General features: G+C 38.3%; 1 protein-coding gene across 2 annotated transcripts; it reads left to right on the plus strand.

Annotated features, from left to right (window-relative positions):
- Positions 1 to 1,775: 1,775 nt before the first annotated feature.
- On the plus strand, positions 1,776 to 25,134 carry LOC113666362 (uncharacterized). Of its 2 annotated transcripts, XM_089193960.1 has the most exons (26): positions 1,776 to 1,954; positions 2,074 to 2,153; positions 2,353 to 2,461; positions 3,438 to 3,576; positions 3,834 to 4,032; positions 4,910 to 5,030; positions 5,774 to 5,877; positions 6,783 to 6,888; positions 7,021 to 7,127; positions 10,401 to 10,538; positions 11,264 to 11,395; positions 11,473 to 11,558; positions 12,223 to 12,254; positions 12,548 to 12,601; positions 13,110 to 13,204; positions 13,881 to 13,956; positions 14,268 to 14,314; positions 15,729 to 15,814; positions 16,570 to 16,646; positions 16,805 to 16,948; positions 17,920 to 17,961; positions 18,432 to 18,524; positions 19,050 to 19,133; positions 19,224 to 19,332; positions 22,901 to 22,999; positions 24,113 to 25,134. In XM_089193960.1, exons 1-26 carry the CDS (start codon positions 1,867 to 1,869, stop codon positions 24,279 to 24,281), a joined length of 2,616 nt encoding a protein of 871 aa, XP_089050086.1. In that variant the 5' UTR covers positions 1,776 to 1,866; the 3' UTR covers positions 24,282 to 25,134. The 2 variants fall into 2 exon arrangements, with proteins under 2 accessions (XP_089050086.1, XP_089050087.1); XM_089193961.1 differs by lacking the exon at positions 10,401 to 10,538 and having other exon boundaries at positions 1,782 to 1,954.
- Positions 25,135 to 26,918: the final 1,784 nt, after the last annotated feature.

Raw genomic sequence — 26,918 nt, forward strand, 5'->3', positions numbered from 1 at the left:
TTTAGATTTTTTTTTTTGAGCGAGTATTTCTATTTTGAAGTTTGATAAATGCTACGCTGACTTGTGTCAGTAGAGATCATGTAGACATATATCATGTACTTCATGCGCTGACATGAAGGTTGCACAATGGAAAATGGCTTCTAATTAAGAATTCACGCAATCAGAATGGGAATGATCCAGGTAAAATAATCACTTTCGATTCGTACCCTTAAGTTCAGAACAGGTGGGTACTCTCCTTAGCACAACCGATGGGTTTGCAGCTTCCGTAACATGTTCTGGCGATTTCCGTACGTCTCTAGTCGCCTTTTTATGTAGCATATGTGGTCGTAGGAGAGTAACTTCCATGAATAATACCCTATTCACACCAAAGTTTAAACACGTTTTTGAAAGCTCAGTTTTGTGAAACACGGCTTAAACCGATGTTTTTCGACATCAAATGTAGCACATTGAGTCTACAAGTTAGCAAATACTTGAATCCTATGGAAAATTCGGTTTTTTCAGTTCTCTGTTTCTGATAGACATTCAATCAGACCCTGTTAATGGTAATACTGGGGGATTTTTCACGGTAGCCAGTTCCAGGCCCTCAGTTATCAGGGCGAGTTAAAGAACATGTTATGCAGAAGCTGATCGGAAGCATAGTCCAGGAACTAACAGCGCCGGCTACAAGCAAATCTAGAATAAAAATATAGCTGAATTTACTCTTATAGAAAAAAAATAATGATTGTTATAAGGGAGAGTAATATATGTATACAGTCAGCGGCAAGTTTCATTTCTTACAGGTCTTCACTTGACATTTCCTTGCTAATAAACTTGCGTTTTAAGATTTCCATCAACAAAACCCAGGAAACTTGCCAAAAGAAAGAAAATATGCCAGATTACAGGTGGTTTAACGGTAATTAAAGCGTGGAAAAAAATTATTGTGGTTTGTCATTCTAGCTTGCTTGCGGTCAGTCTCGACACCCTCGGTTTGCGGTGTTTCACCCTGAAACCATTACGTTAAACAATTAAACAAAATGTTTTTCTTTGTAATTAATTTCCCCGGATTCACAATTAAAAAAGTGCCAGTGTGTATTCTCCTTTCAGTTTCTAATGCGGCGAAATTTGAAATGTTTTGGCATATCACTTTGTTGATGAGTTTAGTCTCGGCCTTGACCCTTGTACAGGATAGGATAGAGATATGATGTATAGAAGAAAAATGAATTATGAATGAACCAATGAACGAACGAGAGAGAGAGAGTGACTGGAGTGAGTTATAAATGAGTCGGTTAGACAATAGTGAAAACATAGGTTAGCAGATAGAGCATTTTTTTAAGGTCAAGGTCTATCATTTTCAAGGTTATTTCGTTCAAATGTGGATCTTTATTATTCAGTTAACTTTCCAGTGAGGTACTGCCTTGAGGGTATTCGTCCACGCAAACCCAAACAATTCAAAATGGGGCGTAAGTAAGGATTTCGACAGGTTTAGGCAGAAGCCCCGAAGACGTGAAAATACGGCCGAACTTGTCTGCCAGACGGTAGAGCGCGTTTGATCAAATTGTATCACAAAAGTCTTGAATGAAAGAAGATTGTGAAATAAAGGCAACATTACGCCTCGATTTTTTTTTTTTTCCAATTAAGGTCGTATCCTCTAATTTTTTCGTTCATTCTCAGCACCTCTATCGCATTTCTATCTGCATTTGAATTTCGTTCCATTGACATTGGAAGCCGTAACCCTATTGGACGAAACTCACACCTTTGTCTTTTGTGAGATCTGATTGGCTCAGAGAGTTGAAAGAAGGTTCGTCATTTCCTTCACATGAAAACAATCCCGTTTTTTACGACAAAGCAAACAGCTGGGTCCGTTTGCTTTTGAGAAAACCTAAGGTGATGTCTTCTTCAAAAAGGACAAGGCTTTGCACAGAGTACTACCGGAAATCTAAGACATGTTCTTCGAACTTGCGAGGCTGTTGTTTGAGTAAGAAATTCTAGTGATCGGCTTTCAAATCGGTAGTGTTTTCCTAGCACTGTTGGCTTAATCGTAACGGCAGGTTTTACTTTACTTTGTCTAACCTTGCTCTTTGTTTCGCTTTAAAGAGAGGGACAGGCCACGAAGAAAATGCAGCACTGATCATACTTCGATGGATAAAAAATATAATCGCGTGGAAAGAGAGGAGGTCGGTGAAAATTATCGGACATGTGTTTTACGAATCTATCGATTAACCATAATTTTTTTCTCACTTCTTTGTTCTGTGCACAAGTCGGCGTCACTTGGCTAAAGAATAATTTAAAACGGTTTTTTATACTAATGATACCGGATCGAAAGTGAAAATTTAATGTTATTTTTTTTTTATGTCTTCTTTGAATTAATTGCAGTCGATCCTACCCCGGTTTACACGAAATCTTGACAAAACTCAAAGTCACAATCGAAAGAGGTTGTGTAAACTTACAAGTTCCGTTAATCAGCGATCTTCATCCCAGAAAGGTATGCAAGGCATTGCCGTCCTACGATAGTTCTAATTTTTTTTCCAATGAACATTTGAAATGAGCTGTTTCTTTTTGTGAGCGTATGTCTTTGTTAATGGTCTTTCATTCACAGCGTCTTTGTTGATCAAGCCTCCACGTGCCCTTTGACTCAATATTGTAATTGCTGTCACGAAATATTTGAATGGAAATGTGTTGGCATCATTTAGTTGTAAACTCAAGTCGAGAGGCACGAAGATATCGCTTTGGATGTGCAAAAGTTTTGTAGCCCTAAGTAGAGCAAGATTTTAAGCGTATTATTTCAGAAATGACACAAACTCAGCATGGATTTAGTAGCGTACCGATCGAGTGACGCTCATGTTATCTTTCCACTATGACCCTTTACCCCAGAAGGGATCAAAATGGAATTTCTACTTAAATATCTTAAATTTTTCTTAAGTCATAAAAATTATGGAAGACATTGTGAAGAACTGTTATTTAGATCCTGGGAATGAAAAGGTCAAATACCTCCCTGCAGCATCTCAACTGGTTACCAATCACTTTGGTTACCAGTCAAAGGTATCTTTACACTTATAGTTTGCAGGTGGAAACTGCAAACTCTAAGTGTAAAGATTTTGACTGACCTTCACAGCTTTCCTATGAATGGTGGTTAAATGTATATCAAATCAAATCTACTTAAATGAGCATAGATTCAACGTGTATAGCTAAATATAATTGGCTACTTTACTAGTTTATTGATTTCAACTGTGACAAACTACAAGCTTAAATGACTGAATATAATCAACTAGTTAACTAGTTAATCTCTTTGTTTGTGGTTGGTGGCAAGGTGACTTTGCTTGGTGGCAACAAATGGTTGGTGGCAAGGTGGTCTTATGGTGGTGACGTTATTGATGGGGAGGTGACTGGTTACCTCTCAACTGACTTCTTTTGAACCTTGAGGTCCACAATATCTCTTACATGCCATTTTTAATTTGCAGTTGTTTCAAACTGCTATATCAAAGCTGTTCCTGATGAGGTTCTGCTTCAGATATGTTCCTATCTTCAAGAGGGAGACCTTTGCAGTATGGCACAAACATGTAACAGACTTAGTGCCATTTGCCAGGATGGCTGTTTATGGTAAGTATCTGGGGAGTTATTCAGTGGAACATTGTTGATCATGTTATGTGAATGTATAGAAGACCATTAGTCCTGAAAGTGAGTGAGATTTTGACCGACCTTCAGGCTTTAACAGGATTCTAGTCTTAACCTCCAAGTTTCTAAGTGGGTGCCTCTCAAACTAACATGCAAGCTATGAAGCCACATGATGAAAGCAAGACTGAGATTTTCCATTTCTCTTTCATCACTTATCTAATTTGTCTTTAATGTCAATACAGGCGATCCCTCTATAGTCAAGTATTTGAGATCGCAAACATCATGATAAAGACTTCTGAAGGTGTCTATGTTAAACAAGAACCTGAAAATGACTTGTCCTGGAAAAGAAGCTTCCGTACACTTTATCATGCCCATCATGTTCATCCTACCACCGCAAAACAGAAATTAAATCCACTACAATACACAGGAAGAAAAATTAATGTAAGCTGGCTTTAATATAAAAAGTAAATTTAAACAATATTCATTTGGTGATTCAAACATGTCACTTTGTTATGAGCAGGGAGGGGGGGGGGTATTAACCCTTTACACCCTAACATCAGCATGCATATTCTCCATACTGTCCTCTATACATTTCATCCTGTGCTGACAAGGAGAATTTTTTTTACAATCAAGCGCTTGCTTAGTTGGTGATCATTTAATTTATTCTCATGACCTTAATTTGTGATTTGAGGGTGATATTGTATGGAGAAATTAGATGCTGGTCACTCTTAAGGGTCAAAGTGCTAAGGCCATGATATTTTTACCACATTTGTGGTAACCTAGAAGATTTTAATTGAAAATATACAATATATAGAATGGTAAAATGCAATCTTTTTTGGTAGATATTTTACACAACAATTACAGAGAAATTTAAATTAAATGCCATGATGTTTTTACCACATTTGTGGTATCTCAGAAGATTTTAATTGAAAATTTATGATATATTGAATTATATATTGATATATTTTTATTAGATATTTTACACAACAATTACAGAGAAATTTCAAACTTTTTTCATTGGTAACTACTGAATTTAGAATTTTTTTACCCAGTTGTTTAAAAATTTTCCTCTTTGATCATTTGAGTTGCCAAGAACATATTTCTTTTGTTTGCAAATAATTCAGTCAGAATAATTTCCATAGTGCTCCTAGAATCTGGTAAAATCCACATAAATGTTCTCATGTGCACTGGTGGGTGATGCAGAAAGTTTTTACAGTGTCCCTTTGTCTTTTCTGAGAGATCAGAACCAATAATGAGATGGTTTATGGGGTATGAATATGTTGACAACCTGCATATTTTATACTCTCTCTGTTTTTAGTATCACGAAACAATCAAAGAAGCTTTGGATGCTGTACAAGATGATGGGGTCATAATTGTACACAGTGGTGTGTATGATGAACAGCTGTCAATCAGCAAGCCTGTTGCAATCATTGGAGCAGGTACACTATAATTTTACTAATTTCTAGAACCATAGTAAATGTTTCATATTTCTCTCAAGTGGTCTCTAAATTAATCTTTAACTTGCAGTGAAAAGTCTGTCACTAATTAGAGTGTCATCTTTGGTGGTCTCTACGTTGATCTTTAACTTACAATGTAAAGTGTGTCATCAGTTCGAGCTGCATTTTAATTCATCATTTGAACTTCCTACCGACTTGCCAATCCAAAACTGTTCCCTCTGATTACTTTTAGAGGGAATTTGAAGGTAGCCACTGTCAATGTAGGGAAAGGAAATTTACATCCTGTGGGTTTCACACTACCCTCCCCCCCTTGCTCCCCAGCTCCCCAGTTTGCATATAAGGAGCCTCTCTAGACTAAGTGTGTGTCTTTCAACATCAACGATAAGGAATTTTCATGATAACTGTCACTACTTGCTTCCCCCTTTCCATTTTGTTGTTTGATTCTTTTTCCATTTTCCTCACTGAGCTCATCCAAACCTGCGTGTGACATCTTTAGGATCCAGGGCGTATAACTTGGATTTTGAAGGAAGGCATGAAGTGTCTTCCAAGGCAAGGTTCTGAATTATGGATCATGCTTGTCATGATACATTTATGATTATTAAATGACTGTTTTTCATCTCCACATCCTAAGACAGACAAGACATCATGAAAAGTTAAGTTTCGGTTAACATTTTAACCAGAAATGAGCGACTTGCTCACGGGATGGCTTCTTTTTTTATCGACAGCTAAGAGCGAAGATGATCCTGTCGTCATTCAGAGTGACTCTTCAACAGTTGTTAGTTTTATTGCTGGTTCAGGCAGCTCTTTCCTTGGGCATGTCACCTTGAAGGTATGTACAGAAACTGCTCCAAGGGGTAATGTCAAAAGAATAGGGAACCTTACGGAAAAATCGTACTACGCGCGCTACTTTTAAAGAAACCGTGAAAAACTATATATGACTGTAAAGCTTTTTAAGTATGGATTGCGGAAGTAACATTTTTCGAAGTTTTGATTTTGGTAAGCGCGCGCGAACCTTTAAACTCAACTCTTTTGTGGGTTTATATCTGACAAATACTCCGGCCGATTCTCACGATAATTTATCAAATCTACACTCCTTTTTTGGTTCGTTCAAGTAGAGGCAGTTCGCGTAAAAACAAACCTCGAATTTTCGGCCTCCTAAGAAATTCACAGTTTTCGCACCTCATTTAAGCGTGTCCATGCGGTTATGCCGCCGACGAATGAAACGCAACATCGAACCCCTTGGCAAATCTCGTGACAAGGAACTCTTGAAATTCGCGGGAAAGGTCATTTTGCGAAACTGGGAACACGAATTAATATGCAAATCAAGATCCCATACGAGAGCCCGCGAAAAAAAATTACAACACTCTACCGGAGGCCTTTCCTGTTATGACACCTTTCGCTCTTGGGTACTAGTTACCCTGAAACACTCTTTCAGCCGTATTTCGCGTTCTTCATAAGATTTTAAAATTTTTTTGGTAATTAAACTTAACTACTTTCTCTAACTAAATAGCAAAAAAACGAAATTTTTAAAATCTTGGCTAGACTTAGCACAAAAATTAATAGCACTGCATTACGCGTATTTTTTGCCGCTGGAAGATTTGAGGCGAGTCGGGAGAGGTTTTTTGGGGGGTCTGGCACTAAGAATGATCAGTGCCAGACCCCTTGCAGGCCTCTCGCTGTTTCTTGGAAAACTTACCCCCCTTTTTTCATTTCGATGGACTTCCTTGTTCACAGAATTGCCCAAACGGTGAATCTGAGGTGATCAGATCAGGATGTGTGGAGGTTGTTGATGACTGTGGTCCTACAATCTACAACTGCAAGCTTAATAGCCTTGCTAGTGGTAAGAGAGAGACATTAGACGTCATTTAGACGTCATATTTATAATTTTTTTTTTTTAAAGTTCAAACAAACTTGTAGTAATGTCAGTAATATGTGGAAATCAGTGGACAGTTGATTTTATTTTTGTTCATAGCTGGTGCCACAGTTTATGTACATGGAAGAGGAGCCAGACCGATTTTGTCAAAATGTTTTATCTCAGACTCAGAAAATGTTGGCATTTTCATCACAGATGATGCGCAGGTGAGAAATAATCCAAAATTTACATCAAATTCCTGAACCCCTTTCCTTGCTGCAGACTTATGGGGCCAGTTATTCACCCCGTCCCGTGGTCTAACCCAAGCCGCGGTTTTACGTAAGCAGTGGGCCTCAGGTATTCTCTATAGGGGGGTTTTAAATGAACTAAGTGTCCTTCCACTAACAGCTTTCGGCCCTCTTTTGGCTAAATTGAAGATAGCTAAGAACGCGGTTTTATTAAACAATGGCTGAACTTTGTTTGAATAACTGGTGTTAGAAGAATTACTCTTTAACACTCGGTTGAATTTTCTTTATTTCCGGTTTGAACTCCTGGTACAATTATTACTCTCGGAAACCAGCCCAGTATTGATCTTATTCACCACCGTTCAACCTATTTCTTTCGACATAAGTCCATACTGTTCTGCTTTGCTATATTCTCTCATTGAGAAATGCTGTGCACCAGCTCATAAAGGTGACACCAAAAATGACGCTTCTAAGCTGTCAATCTTCTTACATCGCGATCGCTCCGTTTCAGCCAGCGAATCACGTTAGAGTACGTACGACAGTTCCTGCATACTTAGTATGCACCTTGGAATTGTTTACGCAATCACAAAATCATCTTCTACCTTAAATTTCTTAATTTTACGGTCATCGCCCAGAATGCTATTGTCTTTCGCGACATGTACTTGCAGTGCCCATTTAATCAGCGGGCAGCATAATAATTTGCATATCCTGAACTAGTCGGTTGTGATTGGTCAGTAGGTAAAGCTTTGGGAATACATGAGTCTCTTTGCAGATTTCAGCTGCTGTTAATCAAACGGTTGGATGCGTAAAGTAAATCCCAAGGTGACATAAAGTGAACAACAGCAATAATTAACAATAGCCACGCTCTTAACAAAGCGTTTAGCAAATTCGTTTGCAGCGAATTCTTATATGGACTGACAGACTCCCATTGGTCAAAATGTTATCGGAATTATAAAAATTAGTATCATGAAAATAGAAAATAGAAAAAAGAAAAATTTAGAAAAAAAGTATCATGAAGAATCTACTTCGTTAAAATCGCTTCAATTGGTAGAGAAAAATATGAGCGATGCTTCCGACAACCGGCTTGTGAGTGCGACGATCGTCGAGATAGAACTAGAGTCTATCTTGCGACAATAATAGGAATGTGGTTTCCATATGATAGTAACGATTGCTGAATATTTCTGCAGCGATCTCAGCGATCATATCTTAAAAGCTTTTACAGTTTTTTAAGCATTGTCTAGTTACCACCTCAATTTCAATACTAATTAGGCGGCGTGTGCGCGATTGTTTGCGGAGGCGGAGCTTAACATACCTTGATATTCTCGCGGGAAGTTTAAAATAGCAGGTAATTTAGTGTTAACAACTGGGTTGAAAACGTAAATTAGCCACCGTAAAGAGTAAAAAAGCTGACGTTTCAAGCGTTAGCCCTTCGTCAGTCTGACGAAGGGCTAACGCTCGAAACGTCAGCTTTTTTACTCTTTACGGTGGCTAATTTACGTTTTCAACCCAGTTGTTAACACTAAATTACCTGCTATACTCTCCCACCGACGCAGCATCACAGTTTCTTTGGAAACTTACCCCTTCATTCAAGTTTAAAATAGGTCACTTGTATTCTCGTGGGGGTCTCCAAAGGACAAATTTGGATAGAACACTACGATGCTTAGCAAACGTTTTCGAAATTCGCGTTTTGCGACTACTTCCAAAGTTTGGAATCCCTTGAAAATTTCTATGACGCTTTCTAGAATGTCAAATAAAAATAACCATATGGTAAAAGAGAAATCTAGCAATTGAGTGAAGATAAATTACGCCTAAAAGTGCGCTGAGATCGACTTCTCATACAAGCAGGATGCTAACATAGTCAATTTTCAAGGCAAATTTGCAACCTCTTCTGAAAGCGCAAGAACAAAGTGAGAATGATACACTATTCAATTGAACTTTCTTCTTTAAAAGCCATATGGTAAAAGTAGCATTTGAAAAGTAGTTTATCCGTAAAAGAAGAGAACGTAAGCCTTCCTCGACATTTTCAGCCCTTTTCCTTTATTGTTTGACAATCATTTTCTAATTAGCTTTTAAATTTAGCGCCAGCGTCTCAATGAAAGTCCCGGATATGTCGCTGAATTCTGGGCGATGAGATCGGCCAGAACGAAGACAAGATTGATAAAATAAAAATTATAATTAACCTTTTGGTAGAATTGAAATTACGCTGGAAAAGATAGTTTACGAGAAAATAGCCTTAGAAGATTGTTATATAACAACAGAGTCAACAGAAATTCGGAGAAGAAGGGGTGTACCCAAGGTACCGCTCCTAAGAAAACTACGTGCTATTCGCATAAGTTATATAATTACAAATTCAGTGCGGAGATGAAAAAGCATAAGCTATTTACAATCAGAGTCACCTTTTTAAGAAGAGGTGTTGAAGGTGTTAACTTAAAATTTAAGAAATATTCTGGAATCGTGAATTTGACTTAGAATTTGACCAAAAAAAAACCAGTCTGATAGTAATCAATAGTATAAGAAGCAGGAGTTTCCTGGAATTCCTGTGCAAGGTTAACTTTTACCAGAGAGATTTACAACTAGAAAATTGACATAATTAAAAACATAGTTTATCACACAATAGTACACCAAAATCTAATCACCGTAGAAACGGAGCAACTGTTTCCGTACCAAATTCACAACCGCAATAAGAAAAAGGTGAAAGAAATTGTACTTAGATGAGACCGCCAAAAGGAATAAGAAATAATCAACCTGTCTTATTATAATTTTTGTATCGAATGGCTTAAAGTAATATAATATTTCCATTCTTTTTCCCAACACCAATACATGGAAACCCTTACAATATTTCAGGTTAAATATAGTTCTATTTTTATCGTTTAACACTAGTCCGTGGACTGTACTCAAGTGTGGGTCATCAAAAGACACAAGGGATTTCATACCAGAGCTTTTGCCCCGAACGGCAGAGCAGGAAATGAATTGACAAAATCATTCATGACTTACCCTGTTACGATATCGTATTGGAGACCCCCACTACATCATTTTGACTAGTTTTCCTGACAGTTTGCGGGGTCTTTATCAATACTACTGAGTGGAAAAGACCATGTAAGAGTAGGACCTTACTGTAATGACCCAGCCAAGGCTTGTGCCTAGACCTCTCAAACTGGAGGCTAGCACGCGAACTACTGGGCCGTTGTCTTACTGGTAGAAGAAAAAGAGAAAGCTGAACATGCCTTTACACTTTTGATTGTAACTGTTTCACAGGGAACGTATGAAGACTGCGAGATTACAAACATCAAGTTGGCAGGGGTGTGGGTACGGAATCATGCCAGTCCTATCATGAGAAGGAATAAAGTGCACCATGGCAGAGATGTCGGCTTCTTTATCTTCGATTATGGATTGGTGAGTTTTTTCGCAGACTATTTCAATATTTTAATATCTCTGTCATTCAACATCCCATATAATGACATAGCGCGCGGTCTTTAGGTCTTATTGAACCATCTTGGTCTACATCTCTTTTTAAGATAAGCAGAATTACGCACGCATTTGATCGGTTCTTACGTATGATCACGATAATATTCTCTTGGTGTGATCCATTGAGGACAGACGCATAGATGACATCACCATAAATTACATTTTGCCTTTTTATCATATAAGACAAGTGAGTCTGTTTAGTATGACTTCACAGATGACGTCAAAATGTGGTAAGAACTAGAACTGAAAGGCACACGAGACGCTGCGCAATAGATCATAAGTTAGAAACAATCAAACTACGTGTACAAAACAGCTTATCATATAATTCTTGAGAGGCACGGCCGTGTGAACATGGTGTGCGCGGTGGCATTTTGCCTCCAGTTTAGCTGCGCGTTCTTGTTTGTGGGAAAAAACTAGCGAAGAAATGTGTAAGCAGTACACCTGAAACTTCCTCTACTAGTATATACTAACTCTTCTTCAGGTTTTCGGCTTTTGTCAAGCTAAGAGCCCTAAAAAAATTGAAGAACATTTATTTTGAGCTTTCATTAAAGAATCTACAGTTGCTCCTGGATGCGCCTCTAGCAGTTTCTCATCTTCGGCCGTTTTGCCGTTTGTCACACTACAGACTAATAAAATAGTTCTTGTAATTGCAGGGCTACTATGAAGGAAACGATGTTTACAACAACCGTATAGCCGGATTTGAGATTCGGTCACACGCCAATCCAACAGTCGTGGGATGTAAAATACACCACGGTATGACGGGTGGTATATACTGTCATGACGATGTAAGTACACTTTGTTTCATTTACATTGCAAATGTATTTGTGTGTTTTAAAAACTTAATGGTGTATTTAACTAACAGGCGCGTGGTGAATTCCTGGAAAATAAGATATATTCTAACACATACGCTGGAGTTTGGATCACATCACAGAGCAATCCAACCATAAAGTAAGAAAGATTTTCGTGTTCTTCTGTTTATTAGATTGCAAAATTTCTTCATGAGTCTCCTTGTTCGAAATCTCTCACGTCTTTTGGATTAAAAAAAACTTCGCACGCAAAACTTGTCAATATTCAATGCCGGGGAAAATTTGTCAAAAGTAGGTGCGCACTCATCATGAGTACACCTTCAAGGAAGTGCCTTCTGCACTTGGCGTAGCCTGCGAGAAGGTCCTCGTAATAGCGCTGCAGACCGCGCATTTCTCCGCCCGCGGGAACATATGAGACGAATATCGATAAGGTTTGGCGGAGGTCTGGCACTAATGATGAGCATTTTCAGTGCCAGACCCCTGGCAGACATCTAGTTGAGTTGCATTGCTCAAGGCCTCATATACTATCCCACGAGTGAAGAAACGTCCGTCCCGAAGTGCTTATGGTGAGCGCATGCTCACAGGCTGCACTTCGCATTACCTCAATTTCTTGAAAAGCAACTATTTAATCTGTGATTTTGCTATTTTTTGCAAACTCTGCACAAACTCCGGCATGGTTAGCTCTTCGTTGTGCAGTATGAGAGGTTTACCATTTCGCTTCTAGCTTCTCCTTGACAAGATTAAGGTTTATTTTCAGCTTAAGTGCGAAGTAAACTTGCTAACTACTTTAATTTATTGTATTTTAGAAACAACGAGATCTACGATGGACAACAAGGAGGTGAGCGACACTTTTTGTATCTGAATTGCTTTGTTATTGTCGTTACTGTTTTTTTTTTCCGTGATCGCGCTCATCAATACACCATGAAATTGACATGATTAAGAACATTACGAAACTCGATATAACTGCACTGAAAACATGCAAATAAAAGTTAATCACCATCATGTTTCTTTAGCGCCATTGTTGTGAACTGGGAACTTAATCAAGATTTCTCTTTAAATCCAAGCTACCTTTATTTGACGTGATTGATAAAAATCTTACGAAAGCATTATGGTCTCGTTTGTCTTTTGTAGGAGTTTATGTATTCGGCGAAGGAAAAGGATTGATTGAAGGAAATAACATTCATGGTTTGTATTGATTTTGTCTCTTAGTCCCTACTTCAAGTTTGTCAAACAGATTGTTCAAATAATCCTTTGTGCCAGAGTTTTCTCGATTAAGTACAACAAAAGCAAAATTAACTACGACAGTCAATTGGACCTGAAAGAAAACATTGATCAATGTCAGTATCTGAGCAACTGCATACCTACCCCTCCCCTAACCCAACAGTAACCCTGACTAGTTATCAGTTGACTGTTTTTGGGTTAGGGGAAGGGTATGTGTGCTGTCAGGTATTGACATTTATCCCAAAACAAACTCAACTTACTTGAAGTGCGTGATAACACGAGCGATCAAGTCATGATTTTGCGTCTCATTCGCTGAGGATGGCATGAGTTTTAATGACCAATCACAGCGCGCAGCAAAGGGAAACCAGTGCAGTTTTGTAAAACTCTTGATACTACAACAATTCATATGACGGATTTTGTGAAACTTCTTCGGTAACTTATCAAGGTGTTCTTTGGTTTTTTCCCCATTCAGACAATGCGCTGGCCGGAATCCAGATCAGAACTAAGAGTAATCCTATTGTTCGCTGCAATAGAATACACAGCGGACTTCACGGGGGAATTTATGTGGTAAGTATTTACAAAAGGCCAGTGCAGGAAACTATTGATATTGTATTACATGATGAGCTGAATTGTACTCGCTTTTTTATTGGGTCTTACTTAACACCTATTGGAGGATAGACACAAAGGTGACGTCAAAATATACGGCATTTTGTTTGTTATCATATGAAAGAAATAGATTTAAGTTCCTGTGTTTCTGTACAGTAATAGATCACAGAAGATGTCAAGATGTGATGAGAACGTCCGTGGTACACTCGGCTGCGTCTCGTGTGCGACGTTTTTGTTCTTATTACAAATTGACGTCATCTGTGAGTTATGTTCTCAAAGAACTAATCAAAAATCATTCATAATTCTACGTTTGTGCCCTGTTCCGCGAGTTTGTCTTTGGCAATCCGTGTTAATCTTCTCCATTCTTTGTCACACTTGTTCTTCTTGTTCTAGTATTGCCTTCTTCGGGTTTTTTTTAATACCCAAACAGATATTTTGTATCGCTGCGTATCCCTATCAAAATAACTCAACAAAGATCCCTTAGATACTCTTCACCCAGGATGTGCACACTTGCATTTCCGAACCACGAAAAAAAATGGGTATTTTCTCCTTTTGTGTGCCGCTATGACTAAAACAGCGATTCTGCATCAGATTTACCGGCTTCTCTCACGAGGAATCTTGTCGTTTTTATTCTCAGCACGAGGAAGGTATGGGACTCATAGAGGACAACGAAATCAACAATAACACCCTGGCTGGTGTGTGGATAACCACAGGTATAAACAATTAGACTGGAAAAGTACGCTGGGGGAGGAGAGGTGCTGCAAAATTTATTTTTGTGGGTGAGGGGTGGTTACACCCACATCTTGCTGACTTAATGAAATAGCTCATGGCATAGTCCCCTCGATTAACTATGGTCATGGAAGACTTAGTTCGGAATACCTTATTTTATCCTATAACTTGGTGAAGACTGATGAATTTTAACTGGAAAGTATTCTTAAAACACTGCAATGAAAATAATGCCTACATGGAAACCATCCTTAAGTCTCCATCATTGATGTTCTTCTTTGCCTTTTCTTGTGCTTAGGAAGCACACCCACGCTCAGAAACAACAGGATCCACAGTGGAAAACAGGTAGAACTCGTCGACATTAGCTACATTCATCAATAGAGTAAAGTTTTCCGACGGTAATGCCATTAAATGTTTAAAAGACAACTTTATTAAAAATTGCTATTGTTTAGGATTTGCTTAATCCTGCTCTGAACAATTGAAACCAACATAATTAAGAGTTCTTTTCGAATGTTCAAAGTAGATGAAACTGATACTGAATCTAAACGAATAGAAACAATATTTGTCTTGATAAACTCCCTTGGGAGCTTATGCACTCTCTCTACGTTTTAGCTTGCAGCTAAGCGTACCTAAACTGGACATAACAAGCAAACAATTCTGTGTAACGTTAACACTCTGCACCTTAAATAACCAAAGGACACGGAGAGACAAAATTCAGCCATAACGAACAACCGTTTTGTTTTTCAGAAATTGACGCACATCCTAGGACTGGGGACAAACAACTGCACTTGAGGTTAAAGCACAAAGCTAAATCGAGTTTAACCGGTTTGGTCGGTTTGAAATTGTAAAACACGTCCCAAGTTTTAAACTAAGTAAACATAAAAAAGTGCACCGTAATTACTAAATGAAAGGCTTATCTTAAATTAAAAAAGTATCAAATTAACTTGCCTACATTATCCTCTAAACTAATTTTATTTCTATTCGTTTATCAAACATGTATCGTTTGACTGACCTTATTATGATGGCTTCATAACTTTTAAACTTAGTTTCAATTTTAAAAAAATGGCTGAAGCTTGTTACAATCAAGTTACGTCATTTAAAATGAAACGTTAATTCTTAAATGTCTCGTAAATGTTTTTAAAAGGCAAAGTGTTTAAAAGCAAACTTTTAAATCTTATTTTTGAGAAATTTATTCACTTTAAGCTTTTCCCCATTGTTGATAAACTCAGTTCTATATAAATTTATAATGCCAGTGTCACTAAGGTGATAAACTTGTCTTCGTCAAGTGTCCAGTCTATCTTTTCAGCCGATGTATTACGTTCTGAGCCATTTCTTTTGATTATTACTGTCGCTAATAACCTATTCGAAATACACTGCTCCTCTGAAGTAGGTTGGGGTACCTTACCTTAAAGAAAATTCGAAAATAATATTATGCGAGTGTGAACGCTGACAAAACTGCAAGCAACCCAAACTATAGTTGCCTTTTTGCATGTTGTGAAGTATATAGGCTACGATTCTCCATATATTAGTAAGGCGTCAAAACGTTATGGAAGGAAACCTTGGGCGAGTTTGTCAGTGAAGGAGCATTCGGTTAGACAGCTGACATGGCTCTTCAGTGGGGACAGGGATTCTCCTCCCCCCTCCCCCCTTCTGTTCCTCAGTTATTTGTCCCACTCATACTTGGGAGCCTGACTTCGGGCAAAGCTCAAAGAAGCAAGCTTCAAACGGCCTAAGGAACTTACATTCGGTTGTCTTCCAGGTTGGAGTTTACTTCTATGATGGAGGATGTGGAATTCTCGAGGAAAACGAAATATTTAATCACAAATATTCAGGAATACAAATAAGGTAAAGATAACAACAATAATAGAGACACAAAATGACATCTTTCTTCGATCGACGACAGAACCCAATGTTGATCATCTTTTCCATACTCTTTTCAAAACTGTAATAGTTGTGTATATGGAGCCGACGCCTATCTACGTATAACAAGGCGCTTGCGCTCGTAAGATTTCTTATGTGTTTCACCCATAAATTCGTATGCATGTGAAGAACTTGTGAAATGTATTTTGAAAGGATTTGAAAAATAATATCCATTTCGAGCTTGTCGATTGGTTCTTGAAGCTTGCACATCGAAAAAAAAAAAATAAATAAATAAAGGAAACGTAGCACTTATGCGCATTAGAGCCTTGATGGTACTTGGTGTCGCGCTCGTGCAGTAATCGGCTATGTTTGAATTTACCTCGTGAATTTCGCTATTGTAATGGCAGCGAGTTTGAATTTCCCTCGTAAATTAATAAGCCATTGTTTGGCTCTAAAGCTATTGTTTCAAGATATCCTTTTATGGATATTTGAGATACTAAACAAAGGGTATTGTCTTTGAATTTGACCAGCTTTTCTTGATACGTAAGGATCGTTTGAATAAATGTGATCATACTTGCACTGGATTCGAACTCATGGCTTCACACGCCTGTGTGGCGCTTAAATCAACTGAGCCTTTAGGCCAACTGCGAGATAAACCAGCTCTCGCTTCAAACGAGCTTTCTATTTTACTAACCTCGTGTACTTATCATGAAATGTCTTGTGCACTTTCCTTGCTGTAGATCGGGCAGCAATCCCTGTATCAGAAAAAATAAGATTTGGGGAGGACAGAATGGTGGCGTTCTGGCCTACAATGGAGGTAGAGTATTTACAAAATTATCTCTCTATGCCTTGGCTCTGAGCAATTCATATCGCCGTCCTTCAGTTATTTATTTATTACGCCTTAAATCAGAAACAAACAAACAAACAAACAAAAAAACTTTGGCTTTAGTCGTTTGATTTCTTTCTTTATTCAAGGTCTCGGTTTGTTGGAAGAAAATGAGATTTTCGACAACGCGATGGCAGGAGTCTGGATCAAGACTGAGAGTAACCCAGTCCTCAGGAGAAACAAGATTCACGACGGTCGGGAGGGAGGGGTGTGTGTGTTCAACCATGGAAAAGGTAAGGCTTGGAACTCCTACGTAAATCCCGGAACGTGCCGTGTAGAGTTAGGAATCCATTGGGGCTGGAATTGTATCCTTAAACCCTTTCGACATACCACGGCTAATTTAACCTTTTATATCTTAAATAATTCTCCCTCTTATGAGCAACACATTTCTTTGTAAACTTAGTAGTAGAAATGAAACTTTCAAGCTGCTTCGTTTTTCTATTCTTCTATCTTTGTGCTGGGTAATATGTTGTTCCAAGGACAAGTTAGTTGCGAGTCACTCCAGGGAAATGAACGAGTTAATCATCGTTGACGAGAATACCTGACCTGCGGACCGTTTCTCGAATGTCATGGTAACTTAACGGCCCCGGAGCCATATTTTGAAATCAAAAGTTACTGAAAAGGGAAGGAGGCTCTGGCAACCTGACCAGTCCATTTTGTTTTTTTGGCTGCTCGTTTTTCTGTTTAATTCTCACAACTTTTCGAAACCTCCATTTTGAATATAAAAACAGAACAACTTTACGGGCCCGTTAGTTTAGTAGGGAGTTTAAGAAACGACGGCGGCGACGCCGTGAACAAAGTCGGTTAAAAAATGAACTTATATTTTACCTGCGATTCTCGCGATACTGTAAAGTCGTTTGGCTTGTTTCTCACTGTCAAAACTATTTCTAAATTGAATATGGAACACAGCGTTAAATTAGAAATAGAAATGTAAGTAATTAGCCGTCGTCGTTCACGTTCTCCAGACAACACAGAGTTTGGTCATTTTGCGTTGTTTCGCAGAGGAGGCAAAGAAATGTACAAAGATTTATAACGCCGTGCACAGCCATTGTTCTGCTCATTAAACTTTGCCGTTACCATAGTGGTTTTCTTAAACTCCCGAATCGGTTCTTCGAGAAATGGGCCCCAGGAAGACCGCCATCTCTTGTCTACAAACAGTTGATGTACCTCACTGTCACTGATCTACTATTATATTCCTTTTCAGGTGTTTTGGAGAATAATGACATCTTCAGAAATGCCTTGACAGGTAAGCCTCGTAAATTTGGATTGAATAAAAGTTCGTTCCCTGGCATAGGTCAGTCTTCTTTACTCTCTTTACAGAAATCTGAATATTACCTTTCGAAGTTACTTAAAGCAATAATTATTTTTCTGATACATGGTTGATCTGTTAGGGTTCGTGGAAATCAAGTGTTTTAAAGCAAAAACAAAGTGTTGAAAACGACCAATCAGAAAAAAGGCGATGGAAGTACTTTAAAGAACCAATCAAATAAAAATAAAACATAAGCAAACTTCTTTAAGGGCAAGAAAACGCGAGTTTGCTAGTCGTGATTGGTGTTAGTTTAGCATCTGATCGAAGAGTAAGAGGATGGCGGGAGTTTTGAAGACAAATGGTTGAAAATAACTCTCACTCAAAACCTTCGATGAATCGTGAACAATAAGTCCGTCAGTATTTTTACTAAACAATGTATTGATCCTGTGCACTTCTCTATTGTTCAGGTGTGCTTATCAGTACAGCAAGTTTTCCTGTGTTAAAAAGCAATCGTATTTTTGATGGTGGTGCCGCGGGAATTGAGATAACAAACAGTGCTGGTGAGCAACATAACTCCTTCACTATCATCACTCTTTATTGAATGATCTTTAGAAAATCTCACCTCCCTTTGCTGCACCCATGAATTTTTGTTATCACTTTTGTTCCTCTAGATCTGTGCACTTCAAAAATTGAAAAAGAATTTACTCTTGGCAATAAAATTCATCTTGAATTTGCACATCATCAAAAAGATTAATCTTAAAAATGGTCTCTTCGTACTTTCATAGATTCTCTAATTGACCCGAAATGAGTTAACCCTTTAACTCCCACGAGTGACCAAGACAGAATTTCTCCTTACACTATCAACACAATATCAACTAGACAGGTGATGAGAGTAAAGAAAACTATCAGTTTGGGGATAGTTAGTGGATCCAATGCTAAATTCTTTAAACATTGTAAGAATTGTATGGTTGACAGTAAGGAGAATTACAAATTTGGTCTGGGAGTCAAAGGATTAAGTCTTGCTCGTTTAATCTCCTGACCATAAACTAACACTGAAACAAATCATGTCATTCTTACTTTTTCAGGCGGAGTTCTAGAAGAAAACGAAGTCTTCAATAACCGGTTTGACGGGATTTGTTTGGCCACTGGTGTCGAGCCCAAACTTGGCAGTGAGCATAATGTTTGACTTACCCCTACCCTACCCGTTTATCAGTGTTACATTCTCTGGCACTAATGATTTCTACTCTCCCCTCCCTCAGATAACAAAGTACACGGTAACAGAAGAGAAGTTGAGCAAGCTATAGAGTCTTGTCGCTGTTTGTATCAAGTGTCTGGTAACACATGCTATCCGATGCACGATTTTTACAGGTGGGCATACTCAAAGGTGTTAAGCATGTGACCTCTCTTAACACTATCAACACATTATCCAGAAAACAGCTGATAAGATAGACAGACGTTTAAGGCGTAAGGTGTCATCTTGACAAAAAAACAAATTCTCGTCAAAGAGATAAACAAGGAAATGCATACGCGAAAATTGCTTCATGGGTTGGAGGGCTATTTTTATTTTTATTGATTGATCTATTTTATGTTCCATTTTCTATCTCTTAGCGCCCTGCCGTTTTTTTGAGACACCAATTTACCAATATAAGCTGAGTTCAGAATATATTACTCACCGTCCCCATCGTTTTACCCCTCAATCTTTTTGTTTTTCTGCTGGATAGTGACTTAGTCAGCAACTTAGTCCAGCGGTCTATCAGACATTATAATAAAGTTCGGATATAACGTGCGTTGTCATTGGTTGAAAGAGTGTGCTCTATGAGAGTTGATATAATAAGCTCAGTTATGCACGCATTCTGATTAGTTCTCACTTATGATCTATTGGAGGACAGACGTATAGATGACGTCATCATTAAAACTTTTTTTTCCGTATATTTTAATTCTTTATTATATAAAACAAATAGATTCCAAGTTGCCGTGCGTCTGTTCAGTAATAGATCACAGATGACGTCAAAATGTGGTAAGAACAAAAAAGTGGCACACGAGGCGCAGCCGAGTGTGTTACTGATGATATGAACTCTCAAAAAAAAAAGTTTTAATGATAACGTCATCTATACGTCTCTCCTCCAATAGATCTTGAGTGAGAACCAATCAGAATGCGTGCATAACTGAGCTTATTATATAATTGTTAAATAGAGCATAGAGCTGAGCTAAAGCTGTCACGCCATCTGCCAAATTGTACTATGTTCGATCTTTTCCGGGACTTCCTTTTTAACTCGTGAATTGCGCGCATGCGCAAGAGCGAGTTATAGATACGATGTGGGGAATGGAATTCGCTCGCTCGCTCGATTGGTCGATTCCTGTAAACTTTTTTTAGATTTTAGGCTTTTGAGTGCATTTTATAGTTTTTGGCGAGCAATAAACAGACGAAATGGCGACCTTTGTTACCAAGAATAGTGGTGGGGTGAAAAAGAAGTCAATGATAATCTTAAAAGTTTTTTTTTTTCGTTTTAGTTTCAACAAGCGGCGCCAGCGACTGGCAGGCATGCAAGGATTCACACTGAAATAACAGAACAACCTTCGTTTTTCATAAAATTGTAATTTACAATCCTTGAACTTGAAAACAATCCGAAGATTCATTGAAAATATCACTTACTGCGAAGCGCTCGGAGTTTACAGATGTTCAAAAGCTTTTTCTGTTATAGCGTGAGATTGAGGACAAAATTGATCATTACGTTTCGTCGCGTGTGTTTTTCCTGTGTGAAGCAACAAAAGATGCCGGCGACTGACGAAATAACAAGTTAACACGAAAATCAGATAACACCTAAACAAACAATTTTAGCTACCGATTTCAGTGAATTTTTAAAGAAAAATTTTCTTTTAAGTTTTTAAGACAATTTGAAGATTCAACATACATACAACGTACTAAAATGCGAAAGTTACACACCACGAAATTGATAACTAGGCCTGAAATGAAATTCTATCTTGTTATTGATTATACGTTGCCTAGCACGTGACTTAAATCTACCCAGGCGGAGATCCAAAATGACGGTGGCAGGCTTGGCTTAATTATATCACTCAAAACTCGTTCCCGTTTGTCTCATTTGATAAAGAGGGAATCGTTAATGTTTTCATTAAGACAGTATTGCCTTGATTTTCTAATATTTACAACGAAAGACAGTAAATTTCATTTTTCACCCACATTTACTTCCAACCTTTTCTTTTGAACCAGAAACAAAAATGATAGACGTTTAAAACACATGACATCATCCACCTTGTCAAATGTAATAGCATGATCATTTCAATTGTAATGCCTTCTTATCCCAACGTTACTTTGTTTCTTTGCTACATTAGCGAACACTGAACTACTGCTTGTACTCTAGATATGACAATCAACCACAAAATTCCCTAAACCAGATAACATTAAACATAATCTAAAAAATCATGTGTCAATTCGCGAGTTTGCTCACAGAGCACTTTGATTAGCTTTTTTTCCGATAATTAAAAGTGAAATTTCGGAACAAGCAAGCCGGCAAGTAGCAACAGAAGAACCAAACAAAGGTTTGTAAACCTACCAGGCGCCGTAATTTACGTTATTAAAACGTGAGCAGATACGAAAATCCTCAAAGAAAAAACAAAATAGACATTCCGAGTTTTAAAGATTAATTCACGCACAGTTAGATTGCAAGTTTACGTACGGAAATAAAAATCAAACACAGCTATCACTCATACAGTATATAAAGTTCAGTGTTCAAAAACAAAACAGAACAAAACAGAAATGATGAAAAATATAACCAATCTGGCATAACTGTTAAAATTCATTCTAATCATGACGGTGTCTGAGCGAATATGATCATGCTGAAGTCCATCGCGGCTCGCTCATCACAGTAAAGCAAGCCTCAGAAACTACATCGGCCACCCTTCGAATGAAAAAATAAGAGCTTGCTCTGATATCCTTTCCGATGCGTAGAGTGGAAAGTCACATCTGTCACTGCAGCCGAGTTTTGCCGCGCTGTCATTCCTAGCGATCTTCATGTTACGGTGAATTGGGCTGTCGTTCATTCAAAAAACACTCGCCTTGAACAGTTTGTTTTCTACCTTGTCATGTAAAAAAACTCGCGTGTTTTTATGAGCCGTAATTCGGCTGAATTTCACGGAACATTTCACTTCAAGATTCTGTATTAGAGACTTAAAAACTTCAAGCAAAAGTGTTAAATTCGACCTGCCGAACCATTTTAGTTTGTGAACTATCGTAGAATGTGAACTTTGATGGTTTGACACTTTTGACAGCTTTTGTCTTGTACAGCCAATCAGATTATTTGAACCATTCTAACAGGGATTCTGATTGGCTTATTGTAGCGTGCTTTATGAGAGTATAGAGCATGCTGACGACACTGTTGTTCGCTTTGGAAATAAAGTTTTTTTTGAAAATTGAAAGTAATGCTCGGGGAATTTAATGGATTCTTTATTATAAAACAAATAGAGAAGCCTTGACTGTGCTCTGTTCTTTTATAAAGCACTTAGGAAGCGGCTAGAGCACTTAAGAAGTGGGGAGAAACGCTCGGCTACGTCTCGTGTTTCTCCCTACACATCTTTCGTGCTCTAGCCGCCTCCTGCGTGCTTTATAACAGAACAGAGCACAGTCAAGGCTTCTCTATTTGTTAAATAAAGATTCCGTATTTAGTATAAATTTAGTCGATTACGTAGTTAGTAAAAGTTAATAAGCATTCCAAAGCCATATGAACTAACTGAGCTCTGTTATTCAGTCACCATTGCGTGAACACAAATTCAATAGATTTTGCACGGTCGGTTGGAGAGCTCTTACGTTAACGTTGCAGCGCTGTTGTTTTCAAATATTATCTTTGACTGATTTCTTAACCAGTCATCACTGCTTTCTTTATATGGACGTATCTCTTAACGTGTTTACGCTAACCCTTAGGTGCACCACTTGTGGTACGTCGGATGGCTACGCCATTTGCGTCAGTTGTGTGAAAGGGTGTCACGAGGGACATGACGTGAAGTTTGTCAGACGTGACAGGTACAGTATTACAACACTTAAACCACTAGTTAGATATATGACAGTCTGATTAAATAGACAAGAACATCAGTGACACACCCGGCTGCACCTTGTGTGCCACGTTTCTTTTTCGCCTCTTTTTGACGTCGTCTGAAATCTATCACTGAACAGAAGCACAGCAACACGGAAACTTTTTTTAATAAATCTGGATTTTGAAACTGTTATTCGTTCCTCTAATTGAAGTCAGTTATCCTTGCTTCTTGTTTGATAAGTGATAGGTTGAAGAGACTGAAGCTTCGTAGGTTTTCGTCAAGAAAAAAACCCTTTGAGACTCAATAACACTTTAAAAATAGATTCCATTTTGGCATGTGTCTGTTTTACAACTAGATTCCAAGTTGTCTTGCAGTACTAGATCACAGATGACGACAAAAGTGGCACACGAGGCGCAGCCGAGTGTGTCACTGATGTTCTTACCACATTTTGACGTCCTCTGTGATCTAGTACTGAACAGACGCTCGGCAACCTGGAATCTATTTGTTTTATATAATAAAGAATTTAAAAAAGTTTAAATGATGACGTCATCTATACGTCTGTCCTCCAATAGATCATAAGTGAGAACCAATCAGAATGCTTGCATAACTGAGCTTATTATATAATTAATTATAGATCACAGGTGATGACAAAATGTGATCACAGATATTCCTATTACATTCGGACTTCTTCTGTGGTCTATTACTGCACAGAGCCATGACTACAGGGAATCTGTTTGTTTTGTATCATAGAAACGCAAAATGCTGTTAATGTCGACGTCATCTATGCGTCTGACCTCCCATATATTATAAGAAAGAACGGCAGTGCTGTATCATTCAGTTCATCGTCTAATTTTTAATGATGAGAATCCAGCAACAAGGATTAAATCTCCAGTCTTATACATGAACGAATTTTGAATTGAATTTATAATAACCAAATCAGCCACAGAATTCGTTGGTGCACACTTCTCCCGGTTTTTTCGTTAATCTCTTTCCCTACCCTCATTTGATTTAACTCCCGTCTGGGAAGGTTTTTTTAAGTTGGTTAACTGTCGATTATTTCGACGTTTGAGATGATCAGAAATGTTTTCATCCATATTTTTAGGTTTTTCTGCGACTGTGGAGCAGGTTCTGGTGGAGTTCTGTGTAAACTTGTTAGCGGCAATTGCTGGTCAGTGGCATCTCGGACGCAGGCAGCTCGAGTGGCCAGTGGTGGTCAAACAGAAACGTCTGCGCAAGAAGTTAGAGACAATCAGGCTCTTTGCGTTTCTTGACGATTCGATGATGTTGAAGAATCTTACAGTGACATAAAGATTAAAAAGTAAACAAGTCTTAAACTACTCTCAACACATACGTACAAGGAGATCATTTCTTTGCTTACCCTTCTCAGCAAGTACATCTTTGTCGCGCTGATCTGTGAACTACAAATGTGCAGCTTAACTTTTTCAACTTTCTTTGATGTAAACTATATATACCGCACTATACATAACTAGGAATGAAGCAGGATGTTTTAACTGGAGGAGGATGGGAAGAAGCCTCCAGGCTATTTGTTTTATAATTTTTTTTCTTGACATCGAATCAGCCACTTGCTCACAAGAACTTGCTCACAAGAACTTGCTCCCCTCACTGAATTTGCACGTTTTGTGAAAGATTCCATCAAGTGTGTTGTATCAAAATCGCTAAATCACAATAGTGAGGGGAAAACAGTTTGAAAGCAACTAAATTGTGCCCCTGTGCTATATTATAACCCCACAGTTTAACCAGGTTTTTTTAAGATATTTCGCTTAAGGGGAATCTTGTTTGGAAAAAAATATACATTTTATCATCTTAACACGGCAAACCGTTCGTTTCAAAGTATTAATGAAGCGACTATTTATGATTCTTTCATGAACAGTATTTATTTCTACATGCGCTTCATCCGATAGTCAACAGCTCACATGAACTTCCAGTAATCAAACTGGCGAGATTTTTATGCATAGTCCCAGCTATAACGTAGGTGTATATAGAGATAGAAAGATAAGTTAAGAAATACTAAAGACAAAAATATGCTTTGAGAGAGAAAAGTATTTATTAATTTAAGAGATGAACTTCATGGGTAAAAAGGAAAATAAACTGTTCTACTGGAAATTCGAACTCTCTTTGGTAATGTTATGAAGTGAAGGCTGTCGAGTGGACGCTTCTCAATGGGACATACAGTGATATCAGTCACCTTTGTAATAATAACAATGATAATAATACTTTATTTGTATAGCTCTATTTCTATCGCTATCGAATAGCGCTTTACATTAAACATAGAGTGCTTGAAAATTTCAACTGACAGGAGGCTGACCAGTTGGCTATTTACCCAGCGCAGCCGAGAGATTGAACTCGGGGCGACCGGGGAAAAATCCAGTGAATGGCAGGGTGGAGGACTTGAACCCGAGACTACTAGATTACAAGACCACCACTGTAACCACTTGGCCACGCCGCTTCGAGTTACTTAAGTAATTGACGCACTTTCTATCGGCGTAATAAGCCACTTTGGTTTACTGGTAACGTAAACGATAGGAACGAGTAATGAAGAAAGATTCCTGAGAGCGCAAGAGATCCTGACGTAAAAATCGACTAAAAGAGATTCCTTAGAGTATGAGAGATGGTATCCGGTCACTTCGCAAACGTGTCACTTCGCAAACTGTCAGTTCGCAAACGTCCTCGGTCGATTCGCAAACGCATCCCAGTCGATTCGCAAACGTAATATGAATCAACGAAAATCAACAGAAGAGAATCACGTTACTTTTAATCATTATAAATGATGAATTGATTGCGTGACTCGACTGATTGACGAGCAATGTAGAAAAATACACGCGCAGTATCACTTTATTAAACCACTAAATGATCTTCTAAACTATTCTCTAGTATTTACAAATATTTACAAATGTGATGGTTTCTGTGTGATTGACGACAACCGTGTAAGCTGGAACGCACGAAGTGAAGACAGGGTATTGAATACATATCCAAGATAGATGTAAAAGAGGAACAAAACACAAATTTACATCTATCTATGCTTCGATCGAAACCGCCTCAGAGTTGTTGAAGAATTAGACTTGGATGCGTTTGCGAAGTGACAAAGGACGTTTGCGAAGTGACAGTTTGCGAAGTGACACGTTTGCGAAGTGACCGGTATTCTGAGAGATACTGACGTAACAATCCATTAGCATAGATTCCTTGGAGTCCGCGAGTTACTGATGTAACAATCAATTGAAACATATTCCTTAGAGTGCGAGATACTGACTTAGTAATCCATCGAAACAGATTCCTTAGAGTCCGCGAGTTACTGACGTAACAATCAGTTGAACATATTCCTCAGAGTGCGAGAGATACTGACGTAACAATCAGTTGAACATATTCCTTAGAGTGCGAGAGATACTGACGTAACAATCCACTGAAACAGATTCCTAAGAGTGCGAGAGAGATCAAATCATCAATCTTTACTAAACATGCTCCTCTCGCGGGCGCTAGAAGACATATCTAGACATATCTGGATCCAGTCCAGTGCAACCCTTTCCTTAAACATGCCGTGAGGAAACTGGATTCCAACATGGAGTCGTTCCTTGTCTTCTTACGCAGCAATAATCTTCTGTACTATGTCATCTGGTGAACAGTTTCCGCTAGATACATATTTAGGCACATTCCCTTTCTAACAGAATTCTTCCAGAATGAGGTAAGAAAGAAAGTTTCTGTATGCAGCTCCAAATATTGAAAGTAATAGTGTTTCAATCTAGGTACGCATTGTACTTTATTACTCGGGCTTTCCAAGGGAGACGCCCGAGTTGAAATTCCGGCTTGATTTTTTTCCCGTTCGGTCGCAAATCACAGTTGAGTCCTCATCACGCATGCGTAATCGTTTGAGTCTGACGCATGCGCGACGTTTT

The sequence above is a fragment of the Pocillopora damicornis genome, chromosome 14 (genome assembly GCF_964200805.1).
Source record: "Pocillopora damicornis chromosome 14, jaPocDami1.2, whole genome shotgun sequence".
Taxonomy (NCBI): domain Eukaryota; kingdom Metazoa; phylum Cnidaria; class Anthozoa; order Scleractinia; family Pocilloporidae; genus Pocillopora; species Pocillopora damicornis.

Excerpts from the sequence above, each read along its gene's own strand:
- LOC113666362 (XM_089193960.1), top strand. The coding sequence starts at position 1,867 with ATGTCTTCTTCAAAAAGGACAAGGCTTTGCACAGAGTACTACCGGAAA. Across the intron at positions 12,602-13,109 it reads TGAAGGAAATAACATTCATG|ACAATGCGCTGGCCGGAATC; the intron begins GTTTGTATTGAT and ends TTCCCCATTCAG. Across the intron at positions 16,949-17,919 it reads TGTGTTCAACCATGGAAAAG|GTGTTTTGGAGAATAATGAC; the intron begins GTAAGGCTTGGA and ends ATTCCTTTTCAG.